The sequence below is a fragment of the Melanostigma gelatinosum genome (assembly GCF_949748355.1).
Source record: "Melanostigma gelatinosum genome assembly, chromosome: 2".
In the NCBI taxonomy this organism is placed as follows: Eukaryota; Metazoa; Chordata; class Actinopteri; order Perciformes; family Zoarcidae; genus Melanostigma; species Melanostigma gelatinosum.
In genome coordinates this window covers 31,068,104-31,089,807 of record NC_136635.1, presented here as the reverse complement: position 1 = coordinate 31,089,807, position 21,704 = coordinate 31,068,104, and the positions used below count along the sequence as shown (strand labels likewise).

At 44.4% G+C, this 21,704-nt stretch overlaps 2 protein-coding genes across 5 annotated transcripts in view; one reads left to right on the top strand and one right to left on the bottom strand.

The window, feature by feature from the left end:
* The window catches only part of map1aa (microtubule-associated protein 1Aa), a 36,022-nt gene extending 32,604 nt beyond the window's left edge, over positions 1-3,418 (top strand). The window contains exons 6-7 of the mRNA XM_079288306.1: positions 153-379; positions 687-3,418. Coding sequence (XP_079144432.1) covers positions 153-379; positions 687-842 — 383 coding nt within the window. The 3' untranslated portion in view covers positions 843-3,418. The remainder of the gene's footprint in view (positions 1-152; positions 380-686) is intronic.
* A 2,264-nt stretch (positions 3,419-5,682) lies between these two features.
* The window catches only part of ppip5k1a (diphosphoinositol pentakisphosphate kinase 1a), a 32,932-nt gene continuing 16,910 nt past the window's right edge, over positions 5,683-21,704 (bottom strand). For 2 of the 4 annotated variants that reach the window (XM_079291158.1, XM_079291159.1), the window contains exons 25-30: positions 21,393-21,486; positions 17,541-17,666; positions 10,615-10,776; positions 8,289-8,426; positions 8,087-8,200; positions 5,683-7,793 (exon numbers count right to left, since the gene is read on the bottom strand). In XM_079291158.1, the coding sequence (XP_079147284.1) occupies positions 7,192-7,793; positions 8,087-8,200; positions 8,289-8,426; positions 10,615-10,776; positions 17,541-17,666; positions 21,393-21,486 (1,236 nt within the window). In that variant the 3' untranslated portion in view covers positions 5,683-7,191. The remainder of the gene's footprint in view (positions 7,794-8,086; positions 8,201-8,288; positions 8,427-10,614; positions 10,777-17,540; positions 17,667-21,392; positions 21,487-21,704) is intronic. The other 2 variants (XM_079291160.1, XM_079291161.1) reach the window with 1 other exon arrangement.

Here is a 21,704-nt window from a genome sequence, read left to right as displayed (position 1 = left end):
TTGCATTGTTAGACACTAAAAACAGACATGTCAGAAGCACAAAACATAAAAGCATGCAGAGTATGTAAAATATATAAATCAGTCTGACAACAACAAACAACAATAAAAGACACGCATGCATGGTGACAGCTTGGTTCTGTTCTCCCACTCAGGTTCTCAGAAGTCCGGGTCTGCAGGTGCTCCTGGCCTTCCTATTTATGTGGACTTGGCCTACATTCCCAACCACTGCAGTGCCAAGAACGTGGACCAAGAGTTTTTCAAACGCGTTCGCTCTGCGTACTATGTGGTCAGCGGGAACGACGCGGCGAGCGGTGAACCCGGCCGAGGAGTCCTCGATGCCCTGCTGGACGGCAAAGCACAGTGGGGATCGAACCTACAGGTAAGAGTTCCGACGCTGAGATTGAGTATTCTAGAACGATCCACTTATTTAGGTGTGTTTCAGGGTTTAAAATGACCACCTGTCCAGGCACGATTTTGGTCTGAAGATTTTGGTGGGGCCACACAATATTCATACAGGAAAGTTTGATGATGCAATTCAAACATACCGTAGACATATCACATCGAACCATTCTCTCACAAGCGCAAGTTAGAGGGGGAGACACTGCGATAGTCAAACCCAGCCCATGTCTCACCCCTTTCTGCCCCTCAACCCTCTCATTTCCTGATCTGTTGTCTTGCACGCTCAGGTGACGCTGATCCCGACCCACGACACGGAGGTGACCCGCGACTGGTACCAGCAGACCCACGAGAGGCAGCAGGAGCTCAACATCATGGTCCTGGCCTCCAGCAGCACCGTCGTCATGCAGGACGAGTCTTTCCCCGCCTGCAAGATCGAGTTTTAAGACCCCCCGGTTTCCTCTCGCTCCCCTTCTCAGCGTAGATCTGGATTTTAATTGCTCTTCTCTATAGCCTGATATGATAATCTGCCTCTGCTTTGGGCTCTGAGCGAAAGCAGAATCAGACCTGGATAAGCGTCTATGTTTTTCTAGATTTTTATTCATTGATACGCTTGTCGTGGCTATCGCCACTTATATTACAACGGTAGTTTTCTGACAACTATGTCCTCCACTACATTATTATTTCTCTGTTGTTTTTTGTTTGTTCCCCAACTTTGGGACAATGAGTCTTTGTTTGTTGGCCGAGACAAAATGCCCGTTGAGAAAAATAAGGACAGGAAAAAAACATGTTTGGTTGCTTGTCTTCAAATTGGCCGAAATCAGAGCACAAGTTTGCGTACTTTTAAAACCGGCAACAAAGTTATTTTCGTCCACTGAATCCCAAAAACAAATTTGAATACCTTTGCTGATAGATAAAACATCATTACAGGCTAAATGTGACCAGCTTTACTCAACTCTCTATTGTCTGTCTTTCTTCCGAAACAATGACAGTCCCAGTGTTGAACTTTGTGCCTCCTACTGAAATAGTACAATAGAAAATATGTCGTTTACAGTATATTTGCCGTAGCATAGGGAAGACCATATTCAGAAATCTGTCTTGTAGTGAGTTATGATATTTCTACGGTGATTTAAAATCGAAAATCAATCGTTGCAGTAGGAGTTTCTCGGTGGCTGTTATTTCTTACAGTGGATTCGACGAATACGTTTCTCTCTGTAATTGTTAGTCGTCTTCTATGTATTTTTTCAGTGTATTTCCTGTTAACGTATCGTTGCAGAGGATCTTGAGAACTGACGGCAAGTAACAAAATCATCATTCCCGATCTGTGGATTCTACCCCGTTTATATATCTTTACATACAGAACAGCACTCAAGGAATCGACAAACCTCACATCAGTTGCTGCGTCTCAAAAGATCTTTGTACAAAACGCCGCGTTGAAGAACGAAGAATGTATTCCACGACGACAATAGGAGCACGTGGCTGCGAGGAGAGGTTTGTGTTTGCGGTTGAGAGGTTAGACGGTCACCCACATGTGCCTTTCTGTCCCGCTGTGCTGGAAGGGAGATGTTCTGAGGCGGTTTGGAAGGTTCTCGGCGAGCTGGTCTCCTCTGTTGTTGTGTGAGTCTTGTCGGTGAGAACGTCAGTGCACAAGAAAAATAAAAATAGTTTTACATATATTGAGCATAAAAATGGCACTTTTAAACAATTTCAGACGTAGAGTTTTAGAATTCCTGGAGCTGCCACTCGGAGAAGCACAAACGGTAACCATTGTGCAGAAACTTAAATTTAGCAACATGAAAACAATTACAGCTGTGCTGTTTTCTCCCGGTTACTGTTAAATATCATTTGCAAACATATTTTGAAGCCACCTCATGTTTTTAGCCATTTCTTTAATTTTAGTAGTTAACCAGTGGACGTTTTCAAGTAAGACTTTTATTATGCGTAGACATGCTTTTAATTTGATATTAATATATATTTTGATAAGTACTTTGAAGAGATTTTAACCAGGAACAAAACAAACCTACACACTGGACCAACACACCTCACCAGGGTTGCTATTTTATGATCCGCAGTAAAACAAAAAAAACAACTCCAGATATTCTTCTGTATGATATTTTACTTGACTGTGATGCATGCACAACAGATTGCATGTACATAAAAAAAAGATGTAATAATAAAGCAGGAGGGCTGCAGGGAGCCACGACGACCTCGGCGGCTCCAGTTGATTTGAATGTGAAGATGCAGATTTACCTTTACCTTCTCCGTGGAGGACTTTCATCTCCTGGTGGCCTTGGTACATCCGACCGTCCCCAACACAGTGTCGTTCTTCGGATGACCGTTTGACAGAATCCTCACAGACAGCGAAGAGACGACGCTGACGTTGAGCTCCGTTGTTCCCGTTCAGCCACTCTGTGAGCTGCATTCCTATTTAATACTGCATCACTGTAAAGGCCAATAACAACTCGCACATGAGCAGACCACTCAGAACCCAGACTGCCAGACACTCACGTCAAAACATTTTTATCTAGAGAAGATTTCCCATTATTCACACTCTTTTCCAGACAAAGCTTAACACACGCACACACACACAACCGCTGCATTTTCGTATTGTGCAAAACAAAATAAAAAAAGTTAAAAACTAAATATCTGTGGCGTTCAGCCGTGAAAGAAATCATCATAAGGACTGTTGGTTTTCAGTGAGCCCTGCTTGTACATGCATGTGTACCTTTGAGTTCTCCTGTATTGTAATAGATGAAGAAAAACATGACTTAACATAGAACTGCTATTTTAAAAGATGTATATTTAAGACGCTGAGCTGTGCGGTACTGAGGAGGCACGTGTAACCTGGCTGTGCTGTGCTGTAAAGAAAGCCGCGTGATCGTTTTGTTTTTTCCCTCCTTTCTGCTTCATGGTTCTACTTTCATCTCTTGTTTTTACGTGCAATATTCTCTTTATCGCTTTTGAAATGCTTACAAAAGGTAAAATAAAAACAGATTTATTGTTAAAAAGGGAACAAGTGTGAAGACCAATAAAAACACTGAAGAAAAAATGTCGCCCTCTTCTTTTTGCACCATTACATCACGTAGAATGTTCTCTCCTTCTGTGAACTGATGAAAGTCTTTTAATACAAAGTGTTTTTAGCTTGTGACCCTTTGTAGCAAAGCAGTGCGAGTTTAAGGGTCTACAGCCACGCTGACAGCTAATGCTAATGCTAGCTAATAGTTTTCCATTGGATTCTAGATTATTGCAGAAAATAATCTGTGTCAAACAAAGGTTTATGATCAACACATTTAATCATCGTTTAGTTCATCGAGATGATCTTTACACATGAACTCCACTTTTATGTTTGAAGTGTAGCATAAAAAGCTAACGGTCACATGACTTCACGTCTCCTCCACTAAGCTAAAGGAGGACGAGTGTTCTCGTGAGGACGTCTATCGTCTCATTTACACTTTTTAAGACACGTAGACGCTTCTAAATTCACCAGAGGGTTTTTTTACTGACCCGTTTTATATCCGAGAACTAAACTTTAAAATCTTCAAAGGTCATACATAACCCCAAATAAAAAATATTTAGTAATTTAAAATATTAAAAAAACTATTTTCTCAGACTTCTATACAGAGAAGTCGCCCCCTGATGGACACTAGAGAGAATGCAGGTTTAATGCATTCCTTTCATATAGGTAGTTTCATGAATTAATTACACAAAAAATGGCAAAAAAAGTAATTTAACTACTTGAATGCAAATATGAATGTCGAACACCCAGCAAGCTACTACAAAATGTAGTTAAAGCAGCAAGTTAACATTTACGCCGGCTGCATTCCATTAAATCAACATATCAGTGACTTAGCATGTCCAAGATTAGCATGCTAACATGTGCTCATCCTGCTGAGGCTGAAGGGAACGTCAGAGTATCGGACAAAATAAAATCTTGACCCGATGACGGCACTCAAGGAAATGTTATTGCAATTCATCCTCAGAGGAACATGAATGTCTGAACTCGATGTCATGGCAATCTATCCAACAGTTGTCGTGATATTTCACTCAAAACTGCAAATGTGATCCTCGTGTTCGCGCTGAAGGAAAAGTCAAAGGAGCCCTAAAATCATTAGGATTCATCTTCTGGGGACAATGATTGTTTTTGCAGAATGTATTTCCAGCCCTACATGTCGATAAGATATTTCACTGGATGAGTGGAAACATTGACCCGTTTGCAGTGTTAAGAGGAAAAATCGGCAGATCGCTAAACTTGTTGGGATTCATCCTCTGGGAACCATGAATATACCAACTTTCATGGCAATCCAATCAGACAGTTGTACACGATGTTTTTACTAAAAAGCTTTAAAATGTCAATCTAATAGCAGTGATAGAGGAAGAAGCATCACCAAGGTGATTAGGATGCATCCTCCTGGGACCATGAATGTCCCACAGAGAAACAAGACACCAGTGTTCCTTCCTCCACAGAGTGAGGATGATGTCATCCATTGGAACAGTGAGGGCTTTGTTTTCTGACTCTTTTCAACAGTCGGACAGCGTTTACAGCATCGAGCCCCCCCCCCCCCCCCTCCCCCACTGTGAGAAGCTGCAATGACATCACCTCCTGGGTCACATGATCCGGGTGGAGCACAGCGGGAACAAGAGGTGAAAAGGGCCGAGTGTCATTTCAAAATGTTCCATACAAGTACTTTCTTTAAAGACTTTACTTTGAGTGGTCGAAAGAAAGTACATTTACTAAAGTATTGAAGGATAAACTTTGAGGTACTTGTTCCACATGTTGCTTCAGTTACAAGTTACTAAATGATCTGTGAATCTGGGCGGAATCACGAGCATTTCCTTATTGATAAATCCGATTGATTACGTCATCAGTCCTCCCCTGGCTTCCATTTATTTCTCTACAATGGCCGTAATATTTCTTAAAAAGGAAAATAAAATCCATCCTTTGGACTCTTAATTATGAATCTGTCACATTAAAGTGTCATTTGAATCTCGTTCCTTTTAATTAATCACAATGTTTTTTACTTTAATTACTTTCTTTACAGAGAAATATTAAATGCAAGGGAGAAGTGGAACAGTTGTTTAACAGCATTGTGGAAAAAGTTAAATTCTACACTTATGTCTGCAGATATTTAAAAGCTTTCAATTGTCAAATGAAATAATATTGAAATCTTTAGCTTCTTTTCCATACAGTTTGTTCTGATCTTTGATTATTTTATATAATTGGTTTGTTTGAGACGACAAAACATACAAAAGATACCAAAGCAAACAAGAAAAGACCCACAAATGAAATTTACATTCCAAAAGTTGTATTTTGTAACATTGTTAGAAGTATTACAGAATATTGCGGATGCTTCATATAATGAACTTTCTAAAAACAAACATATTAAACGTCACACAGAAGAACAGACATGTTTGTGGAGTTGTTAACTAACGAGGTGAAACAGACACGAAGTGAGACTTCTACTGGATCACTAAACACTCCATCAGATAAGAACCCAACCGCTCCGCAGCGGCGCCAACGTTTCAGGCTTTTCATAACGTTTCCAATCATTTGAGTGAATTGACCCTTTAAGCACAAAAACCAAACGGTGTGATTATCAGAACACCTCTTCAGTCCGTAGTAACATGAAACCCCACGGATTAAACACAGGATTGCACAGCCACCTGAATTGCTCCTGAAACATCCACACACACCTGCTACATAACTGCTCGCCACAATAAAAGCACATTTAACGTGAAATGCTCCTCCGGTTTGTTCAGCGATAAAATGAGAAATTAGCTTTCAGGTTTCCCCCACATCACGAGGTGAATCTACAAAAAATATACAATAATATGGTACAATTAAATATCTGATGTTAGTATCAAAAATACCAGACTTAAGTTTTGTTTTTAAAGACGCAATTTCAAAATAAATATTTTCTTTTCTCCATCAACTCTTACTGATTATAATGAATCTTCAATGAAGCTGACGGCGTAGGCAGTAAGCCGTGCACACTCAGCCTGACCTGGGGATCGAACACTCGGTGTGTTGCACTGGCAGTCATAAAGATTCAGCTTTTGTTTTGAAATCACAGACGCAGGAACTTAAACCATGAAGCGCCACAGACGCTCGATGCGGGAACGAAAACGCTGGCGTACGACGAAGCACAGAAGAGCCACAGGTTGTACATTTACAGTCCATCAGTCAGCGCTTCCTGAAACGAACACTTGGTTGTCCTTCACTGCTGCAGCTTTCTAAAGGAAACGGCTGAAGAGTTCTCAGCTCCATTATTCAACATCTTTGTGGCCACAATGAATCAATTAAACACATCAAATGTGACAACCCCCGTTGTCTCCACCTGCCCAGAACAACATTGATTCTGTCCCAAACCTTTTGATCCATATCAGCGTCTGATCACTGTGAGGGAGTTCACACTGTGGAGTGTTTCTGTGCACGTGAACGGTGTCGGCGAACATCGAGCAGCTAAAATGATGTTCTTCTCTCAGGAGCTGATGGAGAGCAAGCCAGAGCTAAACACAGAGAGAACGTGGACACAAACACCTCCCAACAGGATGGTGACATTATTAAAGCTGCTGGATGTGTAACACCTCAACAGCTCGGTGGGTGTTTCTGCCCCTTAGTGGCCAAAAACAAATGGATTAACGCAGCTTTAAGAAAAGGGCAAGAAAGCAACAGATCAAGTGGCTCCCTACATCTTTACAGACAGATGAACTTAACCAGTCGGCCTTTATTGAAAAGGCAATGAACAGCATGTACGGCGTTGAACACAGATCTGAGTTTGTGAAGTCTCCGCCCCTCTACGGCTCTGCTGCGTTAGCCGCCTCTAGCGGCGTCTCAGTGAGCGGGAGGCTCTCCGGACCGTCCATCCACAGCTCCATCGACTCCAGAGTGTCAAAGAACTCGTCGGCTCCCTCGGGAGACTGCGGCGTCTGGGAGCTGGAGCCCGCCTCGCTGCTGCTCTCTCGGAGCTCCAGCAGCACGGGCAGCGAGCCGGGGAGGCAGTAACCCTCCATCCGAGCCAGAGGGAGCTCCGCCAACGCAGAGCACGGCGGCCTCGGCCCAGCGTCCGAGATCACAACGGAGGAGGCGTCGCCGTCTGCGAACGCCACCTCAGGCTCTTCCTGCGCGCGTTCGGCATCGTCGGGCCGTTGACCGGTAACAGCGCAGAGCTTGAGGTCGTCCTCTAGCGAGGTACATGGAGTCGGAGGGACTTCGGCGGAGCAAGTCGGGTCGAGGCCCGGCGCCGGCTGAGCGGAGACGTTTTGAGAGGAGTGAGTCTCCTCGCTGCTCTGAGGGGTGAGGGAGATCTTATCGCTGAAGCTGAAGTGTGGCGAGGTGTCCGCGGTGGTGGGAGAGGACGGCCCGGCGCTGGACACCGTGCTGGATGGACCGCTGCTGTCTGCAGGACGACGACATGAACACGCATTAAAGGCATGAGAGCGAGTAGACTGGTGTCACAGGCCACAGATTAATTACAGTTTAACGTAAACCATCACTGTGTAAATAAAGTTCTGCTGACGATAGTTATTGGACGATACATCAGCACCGCTAACGACTGGAGGTTCTGTTGAGTTACACTATGATGCCTTCAGGCTCTGCTCAGTGAAAACAAGTATTAAGAGAAGGTAAATCATAACGGAAACATGAAATGTAAAATCTTACTGAGGAAAAAGGAGATGCTGCAATACTCACACCAAGGAGGTCTGTCAGAGCGAGATCTGAGAGTGATGGAGGAGGAGAGGACTCTCTGAGGGAGGTACGAGTCCACCGACGGCTGGTTGTGCGTGTCAAACATGGCCGACAGAGCTGCAGGGAGACAGTGAAGGACCCACAGAGTCAAAGTGATGATGGTCACGAGTCACACTGTCAACGACTCTGCGCCGGGTTTTCTAACCTCTGGTGGTCCTCGCGTGCGGATCCCCCGCGCTGTCGCACACGCCGGTGAGGAACTCGTTGACCTGTTTCAGCGACAGCGAGTTGTGCAGCGTCTCCAGAGGATAGATGGAGGGCACCATGGAGCAGCCTTCGAAGCCTGCGGGGCAGAGGAGAGACACGACGCCCGCGGCGGGCAAACATCAGACCTCGGTTCGACCGGGGGAGGCAGAACCGCTCCGGTGACACCCAAACACACCTCAGCGCTGTGCTCCGACGTCCTGCTCCCTAACCGCCGCTAACAAACTCCTGCAGCCGCTACGGTTCATTTCCACGCAGGCAAGTTGCAAAACAAAAAAACAAATACAAAAAAAAAACACCATGCTGGACGCCAAGACACCATATCAAACGCAACAAGTGTACGCATCCTCGAAACGTCTCGCTGCATTTGCAAAAAGCAAGCAGGTCTATAACATGACGCCTGTGTGTGAATGCGTGTGAGTGCGTGTGTGTGTGAGTGTGTGTGTGTGTGAGAGTGTGTGTGTGTGTGTGGTCCCGACACACAGAAGCTCTAACGGCAGCACACGGCGGCTCAAACGTGTCCAGACTGCAGCTCAGGTCCACCACGTGTTATCCACAGCACTTCATCCGCCGTTAGTTCACAACCAGTCCACCAATCACAGCGTAACAGAAACCACCACGGCTCGATCCAGCACGAGACCCCAGAGGAGGTTCTCTGTGCGTTGGTGTTCAGCTAACAAGCAGGAACCACATGCTGGTTAACGTGAGGAAGGACTCCGGAGACGTGACTGTGACGTGTGGATGAAACACAGCGGCGTCTGTACCTTCGTGGAAACATGGAGGCTCCGGCTAGTGATGACACATTATCTGCTTAGAGCTGGAAGTATCAATAAAAAAATGAAATAAAATCTTTCATCTTGAACCGAGACAGCGGGAAGTCAAGATGAGGCTGCGTCACCTAAACGTGGAAACATTCATAAAGCATGTAACCAACTTCCGATATGGACCACGTGCAATATGTTGATTAATAAACAAGTCTGTGGAGGAACGAGCTGATAATGTTTCTACTGAACTTCTGCTGGATATTGGTACAAACAGGTGTTAGTTTGAGTTTCTACAAAACCTGGTATTCACCAGTGTTTCATGTTTAACGTTGTCTCAACATGAGCAGTGTCCTGATTTACATCAGCAGAAATCTGATCGAAGAATACGCAAACGAGAAGAAGAATGTGACAATACGACATGTAATAAGCGTTAGTTAATAGGTAATAAGGTCCTTAGTGTGTCATAGCATCATAAACACTGTTAGATTAGATTTAGATTGTTAATGTTAGATTATAAGACATTAATAAGCATTGATATGAAACTTGTTACCAGTTTGTAGCTGTAATGCTATTATAAACAATGACTCATAAGGCTTTAATGAACATTCTTTAAACTGTGTACGAACAAGTTTCTTGCTTTTAAATGTCTGATAATCCAACAATAGTTATTAATAAGTCTTACCACACTAGTAATACTCATGTTATAAGGGCTTCTGAGGGCCTTGTTAACTATGAACTACCGCCTGATGTCCAGCTGTGCCAGATGTTGTCCTCGTGATCACTGCAGTGAACACTCACATTTTATTTTTGCTTGTTTCTTGTCTGACGTTTGATCGAACTAATCATCGCGTCTGTCGCTGCCGTGATTACATTTCCTGCCAACACAAATGAAACGTCATCTTTCATTTTATCTCGATCCAACGACTGGAGCGACAAACGCAAACGACGTCCGTCGCCGTTTTCACTGCAGGACGACAGTGATGAAGCTTCTCTTGGTGTTTTATTTAGATTTACTTCTGGTGAAGTCACAACACATGAGCCGCTGTGCTGGAGTTTGGTAACATCGTTTGGGGAGAACACAGAAAGGAGGGTCTAAATTTGAATGTTGGACTCTTTCAAAAGTGATATTTGAATGCATGCAGTTAATGCTTCTTGTCCTGTCTTGTTGCATGTAAATTCCGGGAAGAAATGTGGAATTAATGACATTTTGTATGCTTAAGGAATCCTTCAAAAACAAACAAACAACGTCGGGGTAAAGATCTCGACACCGCTGCAGAGGGGAAAGATAGTGGTCGCAAAAAATGGCCCAAAACAGCTCACAGCACTCCAGCTTGCAATCTGCATAACCACAGAAACAGGCAAGCATGCAGGAACATCAAGAGGCAAAGCATGAGCGTCAACCACAGTACAGCACAGGCCCAACTGAACCGTGAGCAGTGGTTGAACAGGGCGTGAGGCTGGGGGGGGGGGGGGGGGGGGGAGGGCGGGGGGCCAGGGGCTAACCGTGGAGGTACTCTAGGGGGTCTTGGCCGGAGATGAGCCAGTTTCGGAAGAGGCGGAGGTGGTAGGAGCACTGGTGGAGGTGGTGGGCCAGCGCCCCGTCCAGGCTGAGGTCGGCGGGGAAATGCCTCAACAACTGGGCCACACGGGGCTCCTCCAGGGGCTCTGAGGAAGAAGAGGGAGAGCGAGGAGGAGCAGGACAAGAGACATGAAACGATAGGAGATAAGCGAGGAAGAGAGGGAAGGACTGAAGTACATTACAAGATGAGGGGAAATAAAGAGATCAGTGGAGCGTGTGTGTGCGTGAAGGAGGCAGCCAGCAGCTCATCATGGCCGCACATCAGAAGAAGAAGAAGCAGAAAACCACGTCAACAGAAACCTCTCCGCGCGGCAAACAAATCATCCAGCAAGAAAACAAACCACATCGTGTTGCTCCTCCGCAGCACCTCCGTTCATTTAAACGAACAAGCCAATGAATGAGAATCCACGAGAGGAGCAAGAGCGACACGAGACGTTCACAGGAAGCCGTGGAGCCCAAAAGAAGTGACGGCAGCCTCGCAGCCACGCCTCCAGACAAACACTGCGGGAGCTCTTTATTTGCGTGTGCAGGTGAATCTCGCGTCCACAACAAACAAACAGTTTGACGCCATCTTTATTTATTTATTTTAACACAAAGCTGCAGCTGGACACGCACCGCATCGTACCTTCAGCAGCGCACCGGACCGGTGGAGCCGCTGCTGCGGTGGACGTGTCGTCTTGTGTTCCTGTGGTGAACAGTGCATGTGAGAGAACAGCACTAACATGTAGCGTGTGGCTGTTTCACTCTGCCTGGCGTGTTCTTAACAGGAAGTGTGGTGTTTTAAAGCCGACTGTCGCGTTCACGCGGCTCTGGTTGACGAGTCGACCGTCGCAGAATCTCTCCGCCGAAACACTCGTGGATGAACATTTCTGCCAAACAAACCCGTTCAACGACAGACAACACGACCCAAAAGCAGAGATAAGAGAAGATTTACAAAATCCTCTTCAATCCTCTTCAAAATACAATTTCCAATAACTCCAGAGCTTTGTTCGGTCGAAAAGTCAACATTTAAAAACTAACAAGATTTTATCGAATGAAATATTCGGCTTCCAAGCCTCGGACACACCAGACGACCACATGCGAGCAGTGAAAACACAGAGCTGTATGTGTGCTTGTGGATCAAAACATAACTGACTCGATGTCTCTTTCAGAACACAAGCGGCGGATGAGCGACGCTCCAACCCGTCCTCTGTTTACGCTCAATAAGAGCTGATCCTGGTTCAGTCAGCTGGGATTGAACCCTTCAATCAACCACAATGAGAGGAAGAGTGAAACATTCACGTCTAACAATCAGCTCACATCCCCAGCAGCCATGGAGTGACCTTTATGTAACTACTGTGTACTCATGCACACACATTCAAAATAAATAACTGACTTATTGGATAATGGTGATCAGTTTACAAACTATGCAGGATGTTAAGTAGGGTTCCCACCCTTGACTCAGGACACATCGCCATCATAAGGCTCGTAAAACATGAAGATAGAGAATGAGGCGTTTATGAGTTAATAAAAAGAAAGAAACGATGACTGGCTGCGTTAAAAAAGGTCCAACAACAGGCCGGCAGGGTTCACACGTTACGCATGCGTGACTGACTTTTTGTAGATCACAGGATGGCGTATTCGGTACAAAGAACACAATTACAGAGCTGGAGGGAGGGTGTGATTCTGAGGGAACTCTAATATTCTGAGGTTAAAGTAGAAGAACATCGCTCCACTGTGTGAGGTTACAGCGACCTCATCGCACCTCAGACGCCCCCGATAAACACCGACGTGAGCCGCAGAGTGCAAAATACATTAATCATACCAGCATTTATTAATGTTCGTGAAAGAACACGAACAAAAACGTGTATATGGATCTTTCAGAGGCCAACCTCACCACAGGAACACTACTTTAGGCAAAAGGCAGGTTTGCACTCGGCAGCTCACGTTCTTCTTGAGAGTTTAATCTCAGAGAACTTGTTTTTTGCAAATTCATGAATCTTTTCTTCCTAAATTTGAGAGTTTTATTCTTGTAGATTTACCACTTTCATCGCCCTCGCGGCACCGTAACGATCTTCTTTTAGTTTGACTTGGAACAGCTCCAACACGCCGCCGTGCAGACAGGACGACTGTGCCGTTTGTCTTCTGTGGCTCCGGAGGATCATCTCTGCCTTCAGACTCACTTTTGACAGAAAGCCTGAAATGAAGAATCTGATCCACCGGTTTAGGACCTCGACCAACACTTGGGACTAAACCTCAGGATAGCTCGGCTTCTGCTGCTTCAACCTCCTTTGTCTCTTGCACGTCAAACTTTATGGAATTGTGACAGTAAATGCTGACCGTCAGAAATCCTCTTTCGACTGGCCCCGTGCCAAAACAGTTTGCTGACATCAAACAAACCAAAGCCTGCTGGTCTAATGATGAAGTTATTCTAAGAGCGTGCACCTTGGGAGGAGGTACGGTTGTGCCAGAAATCACTCTGCAAAAACACCCAAAGCCGGAATAAACGAGTCCATTACTGAGCCAACTGTCCTCCAGCCGCACCAGATCAGGCACTCATCCCAGACCGTGTCCTGCCGCTCTACTATATGTACAATATATTCATGTCCGCCATCAAATGACTTGTGCAACTCTACAGCTGGCAGCGATGATGCAAAATGAGGATGATTAGTAAGTGTCCCAAATCTCGAGGAAGTGGTTTAGCGTGTGTCGAGGAAGTGGTTTAGCGTGTGTCGAGGAAGTGGTTTAGCGTGCGTCGAGGAAGTGGTTTAGCGTGCGTCGAGGAAGTGGTTTAGCGTGTGTCGAGGAAGTGGTTTAGCGTGTGTCGGGGAAGTGGTTTAGCGTGTGTCGGGGAAGTGGTTTAGCGTGTGTCGGGGAAGTGGTTTAGCGTGTGTCGGGGAAGTGGTTTAGCGTGTGTCGAGGAAGTGGTTTAGCGTGTGTCCAGGAAGTGGTTTAGCGTGTGTCGAGGAAGTGGTTTAGCGTGCGTCGAGGAAGTGGTTTAGCGTGCGTCGAGGAAGTGGTGTAGCGTGTGTCGAGGAAGTGGTGTAGCGTGTGTCGAGGAAGTGGTTTAGCGTGTGTCGGGGAAGTGGTTTAGCGTGTGTCGAGGAAGTGGTTTAGCGTGTGTCCAGGAAGTGGTTTAGCGTGTGTCGAGGAAGTGGTTTAGCGTGCGTCGAGGAAGTGGTTTAGCGTGCGTCGAGGAAGTGGTGTAGCGTGTGTCGAGGAAGTGGTGTAGCGTGTGTCGAGGAAGTGGTTTAGCGTGTGTCGAGGAAGTGGTTTAGCGTGTGTCGAGGAAGTGGTTTAGCGTGTGTCGAGGAAGTGGTGTAGCGTGTGTCGAGGAAGTGGTTTAGCGTGCGTCCAGGAAGTGGTTTAGCGTGTGTCGAGGAAGTGGTTTAGCGTGTGTCGAGGAAGTGGTTTAGCGTGTGTCGAGGAAGTGGTGTAGCGTGTGTCGAGGAAGTGGTTTAGCGTGCGTCGAGGAAGTGGTGTAGCGTGCGTCGAGGAAGTGGTTTAGCGTGTGTCGAGGAAGTGGTTTAGCGTGTGTCGAGGAAGTGGTTTAGCGTGTGTCGAGGAAGTGGTTTAGCGTGTGTCGAGGAAGTGGTGTAGCGTGTGTCGAGGAAGTGGTTTAGCGTGTGTTGAGGAAGTGGTTTCCTGTAAACAGCAGTGGGAGACAAAGTGAAATGAAGTCAGACTCAGACTTCCACTCGTCTGTTTTCTGAGTCTGATCTAAACCGGACACTACATGGAACTTCTAAATGGCTCCAGGAGAAGTGGGCTTTGCAGTGAGTGTGAAATGCTGACTGTGGGTTAACTGGAACAAGATGCGAGAACAACATTGCTTTCACCGACTAAAGGTAGTTTAGGATGATTCAGTTGATTAGAACGGTCTTTTGTTCGTCATCGGCCTTCACACACCGGGGGATGCGACTCTTCAACCACCCGAAAAATGCAAAAAAAACTCACCTGCGAATATTTCACATCAAGACTATTTATGCCGGTAAATTTGGAACAGACTTTCACTTTACTTTGGAACAGATTTGCGCAGGCAGAGAACCAACTACCAGGGTCCTGTTGTCTGACTTGAGCTTTTATTGTGAAATGTAAGAACAGAGCAAGCGGGTCTGGAAGGAGAAATAAAGTTTGAAAAAACATATTCAAATGCAAAATTATCGCACGAAAAATGCGCTGCCGGTGTATAAAGGCCTTCTGAAGAGAATACGTGTATTTATGTATTCACAGGTATCAGTAGTGTGAAGATGTCTTTATTTCCGGCTACACTTCTACGAGGCCTCTGCAAACATTTGCTGACATTCCCCGTCTCCTAACGTCTTAATCGTTCACTGGGTGAAATGAGCAGTGGGAACCCTGGTGAGAGAGAATGTCAGGGCGTGTTACAGAAGGAACAGTCCAAAAGCATATGAACAAAATCATTAGAAAAAAGAATAACGGAAACCTGGAATGCTGGCGGGCCGTGTGGAGAAAAAAATGAAAAAATAAAGTTTGAAAAAAAGTTTGAAGACATGCAAGACAAAAGGGAGGTGGAGTGGAAAAGTACTTGAAAGAAGCAGACGTACCATTAGTCGGATACTTTGCAAACGACACAGAAAATCGTTTTACTGCCGGCATAGACAACAACTCTGAGGAAATAAAAAATAAAAATAAAAAATCACGAGTGTTACTCGAGGCCACAGCGACTTGAATAAATCACGTTTTAAATCATGTCCCTATTCTTCTCTAACGTGGATCAACCAGCAGAACAGAGGAGTCTGTTAGTGAGGAACACCTGACTTCATGTTTACATGAGAGGAACATCTCTGTGGTGACGGAGTGAGATGAAATGTTGTAACTTAGGAGGTGATGGGCGGTCACACCAACAGCTAGAAGAAGCAGTGACTGTAAAGCTGCTTCAGGTCTAACGAGATGATCCACAATCCCACTGAACCGCCGTTCAACCGCGTAAACAGCAGAATAGAATATATCAGCCGGTGATCCTGACCAGGATAAAGATGCTTCAGCGTGGAGACAAATACAAATAATAATAGCAGATGACAGGGAGGGAGGAGCATGCACGGAATCAAGCACAATTCGTTCACACTCGACTGCATCAAGACGAGAACGCTTCCTTTGATGGTTGAAAAAGGAACAAGATGGACGACAAAGACCAGACGATGAGAGAGGATCGGGGGGGGGGGGTCTGTGTGTGATACCACAGTGACATCTACTGGACGACTCAACCACAAACACCAGCGACACACTCAGGGCCGAGCCACGGCGGCCCATGATGCATCACTCCGCTCCTTGAATTTTACATTTGCACACAGTTACCAGCACTAGATTTATAACCATCAGCAGAGGGCCCAGACATTCACAACAAGAAATGAAAAGTGAAATGAAACCGACTTCTGCTAGCGAGTCAAAGATGTATTACTATATCGATATTAGATATCTATATTCGTCAGATCGTCAGGTTTCTCCCGGAGGTACCACCAATGTTTCTGATGACTACGTTTACATGCATCAGATACTCTGGCTGTTGCCCTTATTCCAAAGAAGACAACATTCCTAATAAGCTGTTTACATTCCTAATGAAGATGAATATTCCACTAATATTCCCGGTTACCTGCAGCCTTGCATATTTTCTGATTTAACGTAAACTGACCCGGTGCCTCATCCTCATCACCAGTGAATCCCACGTCCACGTCGTTCATCACGGAAAACTACGGAGAAGTGGAACGGCCGGAGCCACTTGTGCCATTTGGCTTCTTTATGTGTTTACGTTTCCCTCGAGTGTCGGACTTGTTGGACCGTGTGAACTCAGCCTCCCTCCTTTCATTCCTCAGAAAGGTCGGCGTTGAGATATTTGCATTTGGAATAAACTCGATGCTTACATGAAATATTTGACGTATTGGGAATATTAGTGGAATACCAGTGTGCATGTAAACAGTCATGTGAAAACCTCTCCAGTTGTTTGACTTCGAGTACTTTCAACTGGCTGTGAAATAAACATGGTTGTATATTTCCTCTCCAACCACTGAACAGACTAACAGGAAGTCAGCGCAGCCGTGGAGCATGCAGAAAAACAACAACATCGGAGGAGGAAGATGATGATGAGGATCTTTGAGAATGAGGGGAAGTCAATGGACACGTACTAATGAGCAGCTGCTTCACACAAGCTGGAGCTTTTAAAGTAAAAATCCAAATAAAAATGTCAGACTAAAACAACTCTGGTCTAATAATGACGAGTTACATCGACGCTGCAGTTGACAAAAACAACCGAAGTCTAAGCAGCTCCGCCACAAACCAAGCGCACCGATTACACGACTGTACGACACCGACTCGATGACGGCGTTGTTACATGTGCTGTTCTTCCCACATACTACACATGAAGTCTAAAGCGGGCCAGAGGCAGCATGTATACAAGCTGCTGGAAAACAAGAAACAAATACACCGATTTGACTCAAAGTGGTGCGGCGATAAAAGAAAAGGAAAAATAAATAAAAGAAGATGGGAAAAAAAAAATCACGTGGGTTTGGTGGCAAGAATGATTATGGAGTCTAAGAAAACAGATGTTACTAGAACTATTAAATACGTGTGTGTGTGTGTATGTGTATGTGTATATATATAGAGAGCGAGAGCGAGAGCGAGAGATGGATGGATGGATAGATGGATAGATGGATAGATGGATAGATATATATATATATATATAGAGATATATATATATATATATATAGAGAGATATATATAGAGAGGTTAGGGCACCGCTCAGGAAATCAAACACACACTATTTTGGGTGCAGAAGGACTAAGAGTGTGCGGCACTGATCTGCTGTTGCTCTGTGCAGGTTTCTTGTGATAGGAGCGACGTCTCAAACACGTACCGTCTTTGTAGGACAGACTGCCGCTGGAGAATTTTTTGCGATGTGCGCGTGCGTAGTCCTGCAGGTTGGGGGCACTAGAGGACCCCCCTAGGACAGTGGTGCTGAAGAGCCCGGCGCACTGAGAGCCTGCGAGGGGGGGGGGGGGCGTTAGTCATTACTACATATCATGCTGTTACTCAAACAACTATCCAGAGAGAGAGAGAGAAACAGACAGAGACAGAGGACACCATGCATCTCGTACCAACAGCTCTCTGCACATCAGTCCTCCTCACCAGAGGAAGGAAGGAAGGAGAAGGGTTTTAATGCCCTGCATCGAGGCTGACAGGAAACACTCCACCCTGAAATCCTTTCACAGCTTTTCTAATATCCATTTGTGAGACATTAAATGCATTAAGTGCTATTTTATAATTTATTGTTAGCCCTGTCACCATAATATGCCCTCAATCACGAACATTATCGACTTATCGTACGATAAACGGACATCACCTCAATCACTGTAACATTATCGACTTATCGTACGATAAACGGACATCACCTCAATCACGAACATTATCGACTTATCGTACGATAAACGGACATCACCTCAATCACTGTAACATTATCGACTTATCGTACGATAAACGGACATCACCTCAATCACTGTAACATTATCGCCTTATCGTACGATAAACGGACATCACCTCAATCACTGTAACATTATCGACTTATCGTACGATAAACGGACATCACCTCAATCACTGTAACATTATCGACTTATCGTACGATAAACGGACATCACCTCAATCACTGTAACATTATCGACTTATCGTACGATAAACGGACATCACCTCAATCATTGTAACATTATCGACTTATCGTACGATAAACGGACATCACCTCAATCACTGTAACATTATCGACTTATCGTACGATAAACGGACATCACCTCAATCATTGTAACATTATCGACTTTTGATATGATAAACAGACATCACCTCAATCACTGTAACATTATCGACTTATCGTACGATAAACGGACATCACCGCAATCATTGTAACATTGTCGACTTATCGTACGATAAACGGACATCACCTCAATCACTGTAACATTGTCGACTTATCGTACGATAAACGGACATCACCTCAATCATTGTAACATTATCGACTTATCGTACGATAAACGGACATCACCGCAATCATTGTAACATTGTCGACTTATCGTACGATAAACGGACATCACCTCAATCACTGTAACATTGTCGACTTATCGTACGATAAACGGACATCACCTCAATCATTGTAACATTATCGACTTATCGTACGATAAACGGACATCACCTCAATCATTGTAACATTATCGACTTATCGTACGATAAACGGACATCACCTCAATCACTGTAACATTGTCGACTTATCGTACGATAAACGGACATCACCTCAATCATTGTAACATTGTCGACTTATCGTACGATAAACGGACATCACCTCAATCATTGTAACATTGTCGACTTATCGTACGATAAACGGACATCACCTCAATCACTGTAACATTGTCGACTTATCGTACGATAAACGGACATCACCTCAATCATTGTAACATTGTCGACTTATCGTACGATAAACGGACATCACCTCAATCATTGTAACATTATCGACTTATCGTACGATAAACGGACATCACCTCAATCATTGTAACATTGTCGACTTATCGTACGATAAACGGACATCACCTCAATCATTGTAACATTATCGACTTATCGTACGATAAACGGACATCACCTCAATCATTGTAACATTATCGACTTATCGTACGATAAACGGACATCACCTCAATCACTGTAACATTGTCGACTTATCGTACGATAAACGGACATCACCTCAATCATTGTAACATTGTCGACTTATCGTACGATAAACGGACATCACCTCAATCATTGTAACATTATCGACTTATCGTACGATAAACGGACATCACCTCAATCATTGTAACATTGTCGACTTATCGTACGATAAACGGACATCACCTCAATCATTGTAACATTATCGACTTATCGTACGATAAACGGACATCACCTCAATCATTGTAACATTATCGACTTATCGTACGATAAACGGACATCACCTCAATCACTGTAACATTATCGACTTATCGTACGATAAACGGACATCACCTCAATCATTGTAACATTATCGACTTATCGTACGATAAACGGACATCACCTCAATCACTGTAACATTATCGACTTATCGTACGATAAACGGACATCACCTCAATCACTGTAACATTATCGACTTATCGTACGATAAACGGACATCACCTCAATCATTGTAACATTATCGACTTTTGATATGATAAACAGACATTACCAAGATCATTTTTCCGTTATTGAATTATCGTACGATATATGACCTCAAAAAAATGTTTACGTCATCAACTTATGGCACAATATAATTCGCCCATTTTTGTTCCCAGAGCACGAGAGTCCATTATATTATTTACTTTGGTTGTGTGGTTTTACTTATTTTTATGTATTTAGTTGATGTTCATATTTTTTGTCTCAATATAGAATTAAAAGGGAAATGTTCTTTGAAAATGTGCATTTGCATTATTATGCGGTTATATTGTTATGTCAGTGACACTTAAATGGTATTAAAATGACAATGATATCGGTGATGACATAATGACAACATAATGTAACAGGACTATTAAGTGTATACATTTTTTCATCTTAAATGATTGATTTCCTACATTTGCCAGAGTGCTTTTTGTCCAAACAGAGAGCGCAGAAGAGGAGAATGGAAAGAGGAAATAAAGGAAAAAGCAACAGAATTAGGTCGGACTACGAGGGGACTTTGTCATTCTGCGAGACGGATGAACAGAAGCGTAAAATGGCGCCTCACCAAGGTGGCGATTCTGTAATTGTGAGGGACTGACACCAACACGTGATGCGCATCTCTGACGGCTTAGGACAGCAGAGACTGCAGCACTGAATATGTGCTCGATATAATGCAACACACGTCCCTCTGAACAGACCTTGATAAGAGCAAACGAAACACCAAACAGTCTGCAGAGGAACTCGATCGAGATAATGTTGACCGGGGAAATGATTCGAGGCCTACTGTCGGGGAAAGAGGAGGCAGTGAAATGTTAAGACTTTAACTCTGCAGAGACTTCAACGCCTCAGTTGAGTACCTGAACACGGCACCGGGACACATATCTGATGATTTACATCCATTTAGTTCACACGAGTGCAAAACAATTTCACAGTTGACTTCTGGCTCATCTGCTAGACAAAGACAAACCAGCGCGGTGATATCAAAACTAAATTCAAATGGAGGTGCTCCATAAGAAAGTAAGTTACTACAGAAGGATGGTACTCTCAGTCCTGCAAACTGGACCAACAGTTACAAAACTGGAATATTGTCAAATGGAAAACGTTTTTTGATTTACATCCCAAAACAGGTGTGAAATGTGTCCACCGTTAGTGTCATCAGTCAGTTCCTTTGATCTGGAGACAAATGTATACGGCACTCACCAGACAGAGCCTGTTCTAGCAGCCGAGGGCTTCTTGCGATTGTTTTCGATGAGACTGACGAGTTTTATTTTGTGGTTTTTACCTTGCTCAGCGCCTTGAATGTCTCAAGTTGAAAGAAATTCAAGTCAGAGCAGAAAAACCGCCTTGCCAAGTCCGGCAGCCAATGCAAAGTTGGACCGCTGTCACAATGACGTAGTGACCCGTTCTTCTTTTGTATATTCCTTGATAGCTGACAGGAAGTAATGTTGGACCAAAGCTGCTGTTCCTGCAATGCAGTGGCAGTGATGAGGTCTCTATACACACAGTTACAGAGGAAACTGTGCATTCTGACACCTACCTAATCCACTCTGTTTCATCTCGGGGGATTGACGTGAGCACAACGAGAAGAGGCGATAACTGCCGACCTTCGAGGACGATATCTCCGACAGAACCTGGTGAACACACACGCACACACTGTATTCGATATCATGCACAAGTCTCTACTAGCTGGCAGAATAAAATATGCCCTCGGACAAGGGGAGAGGCCAAAACCACAGAAGAAGAAGCTCTGGGTCTATAAAATATTCTGTTTATAAAAGTAAATAAACAAATAGCTAAACAGACTCGATTTGATGCTTTCTAGTGTTTTCATGAACAAAACTCTTCAAGT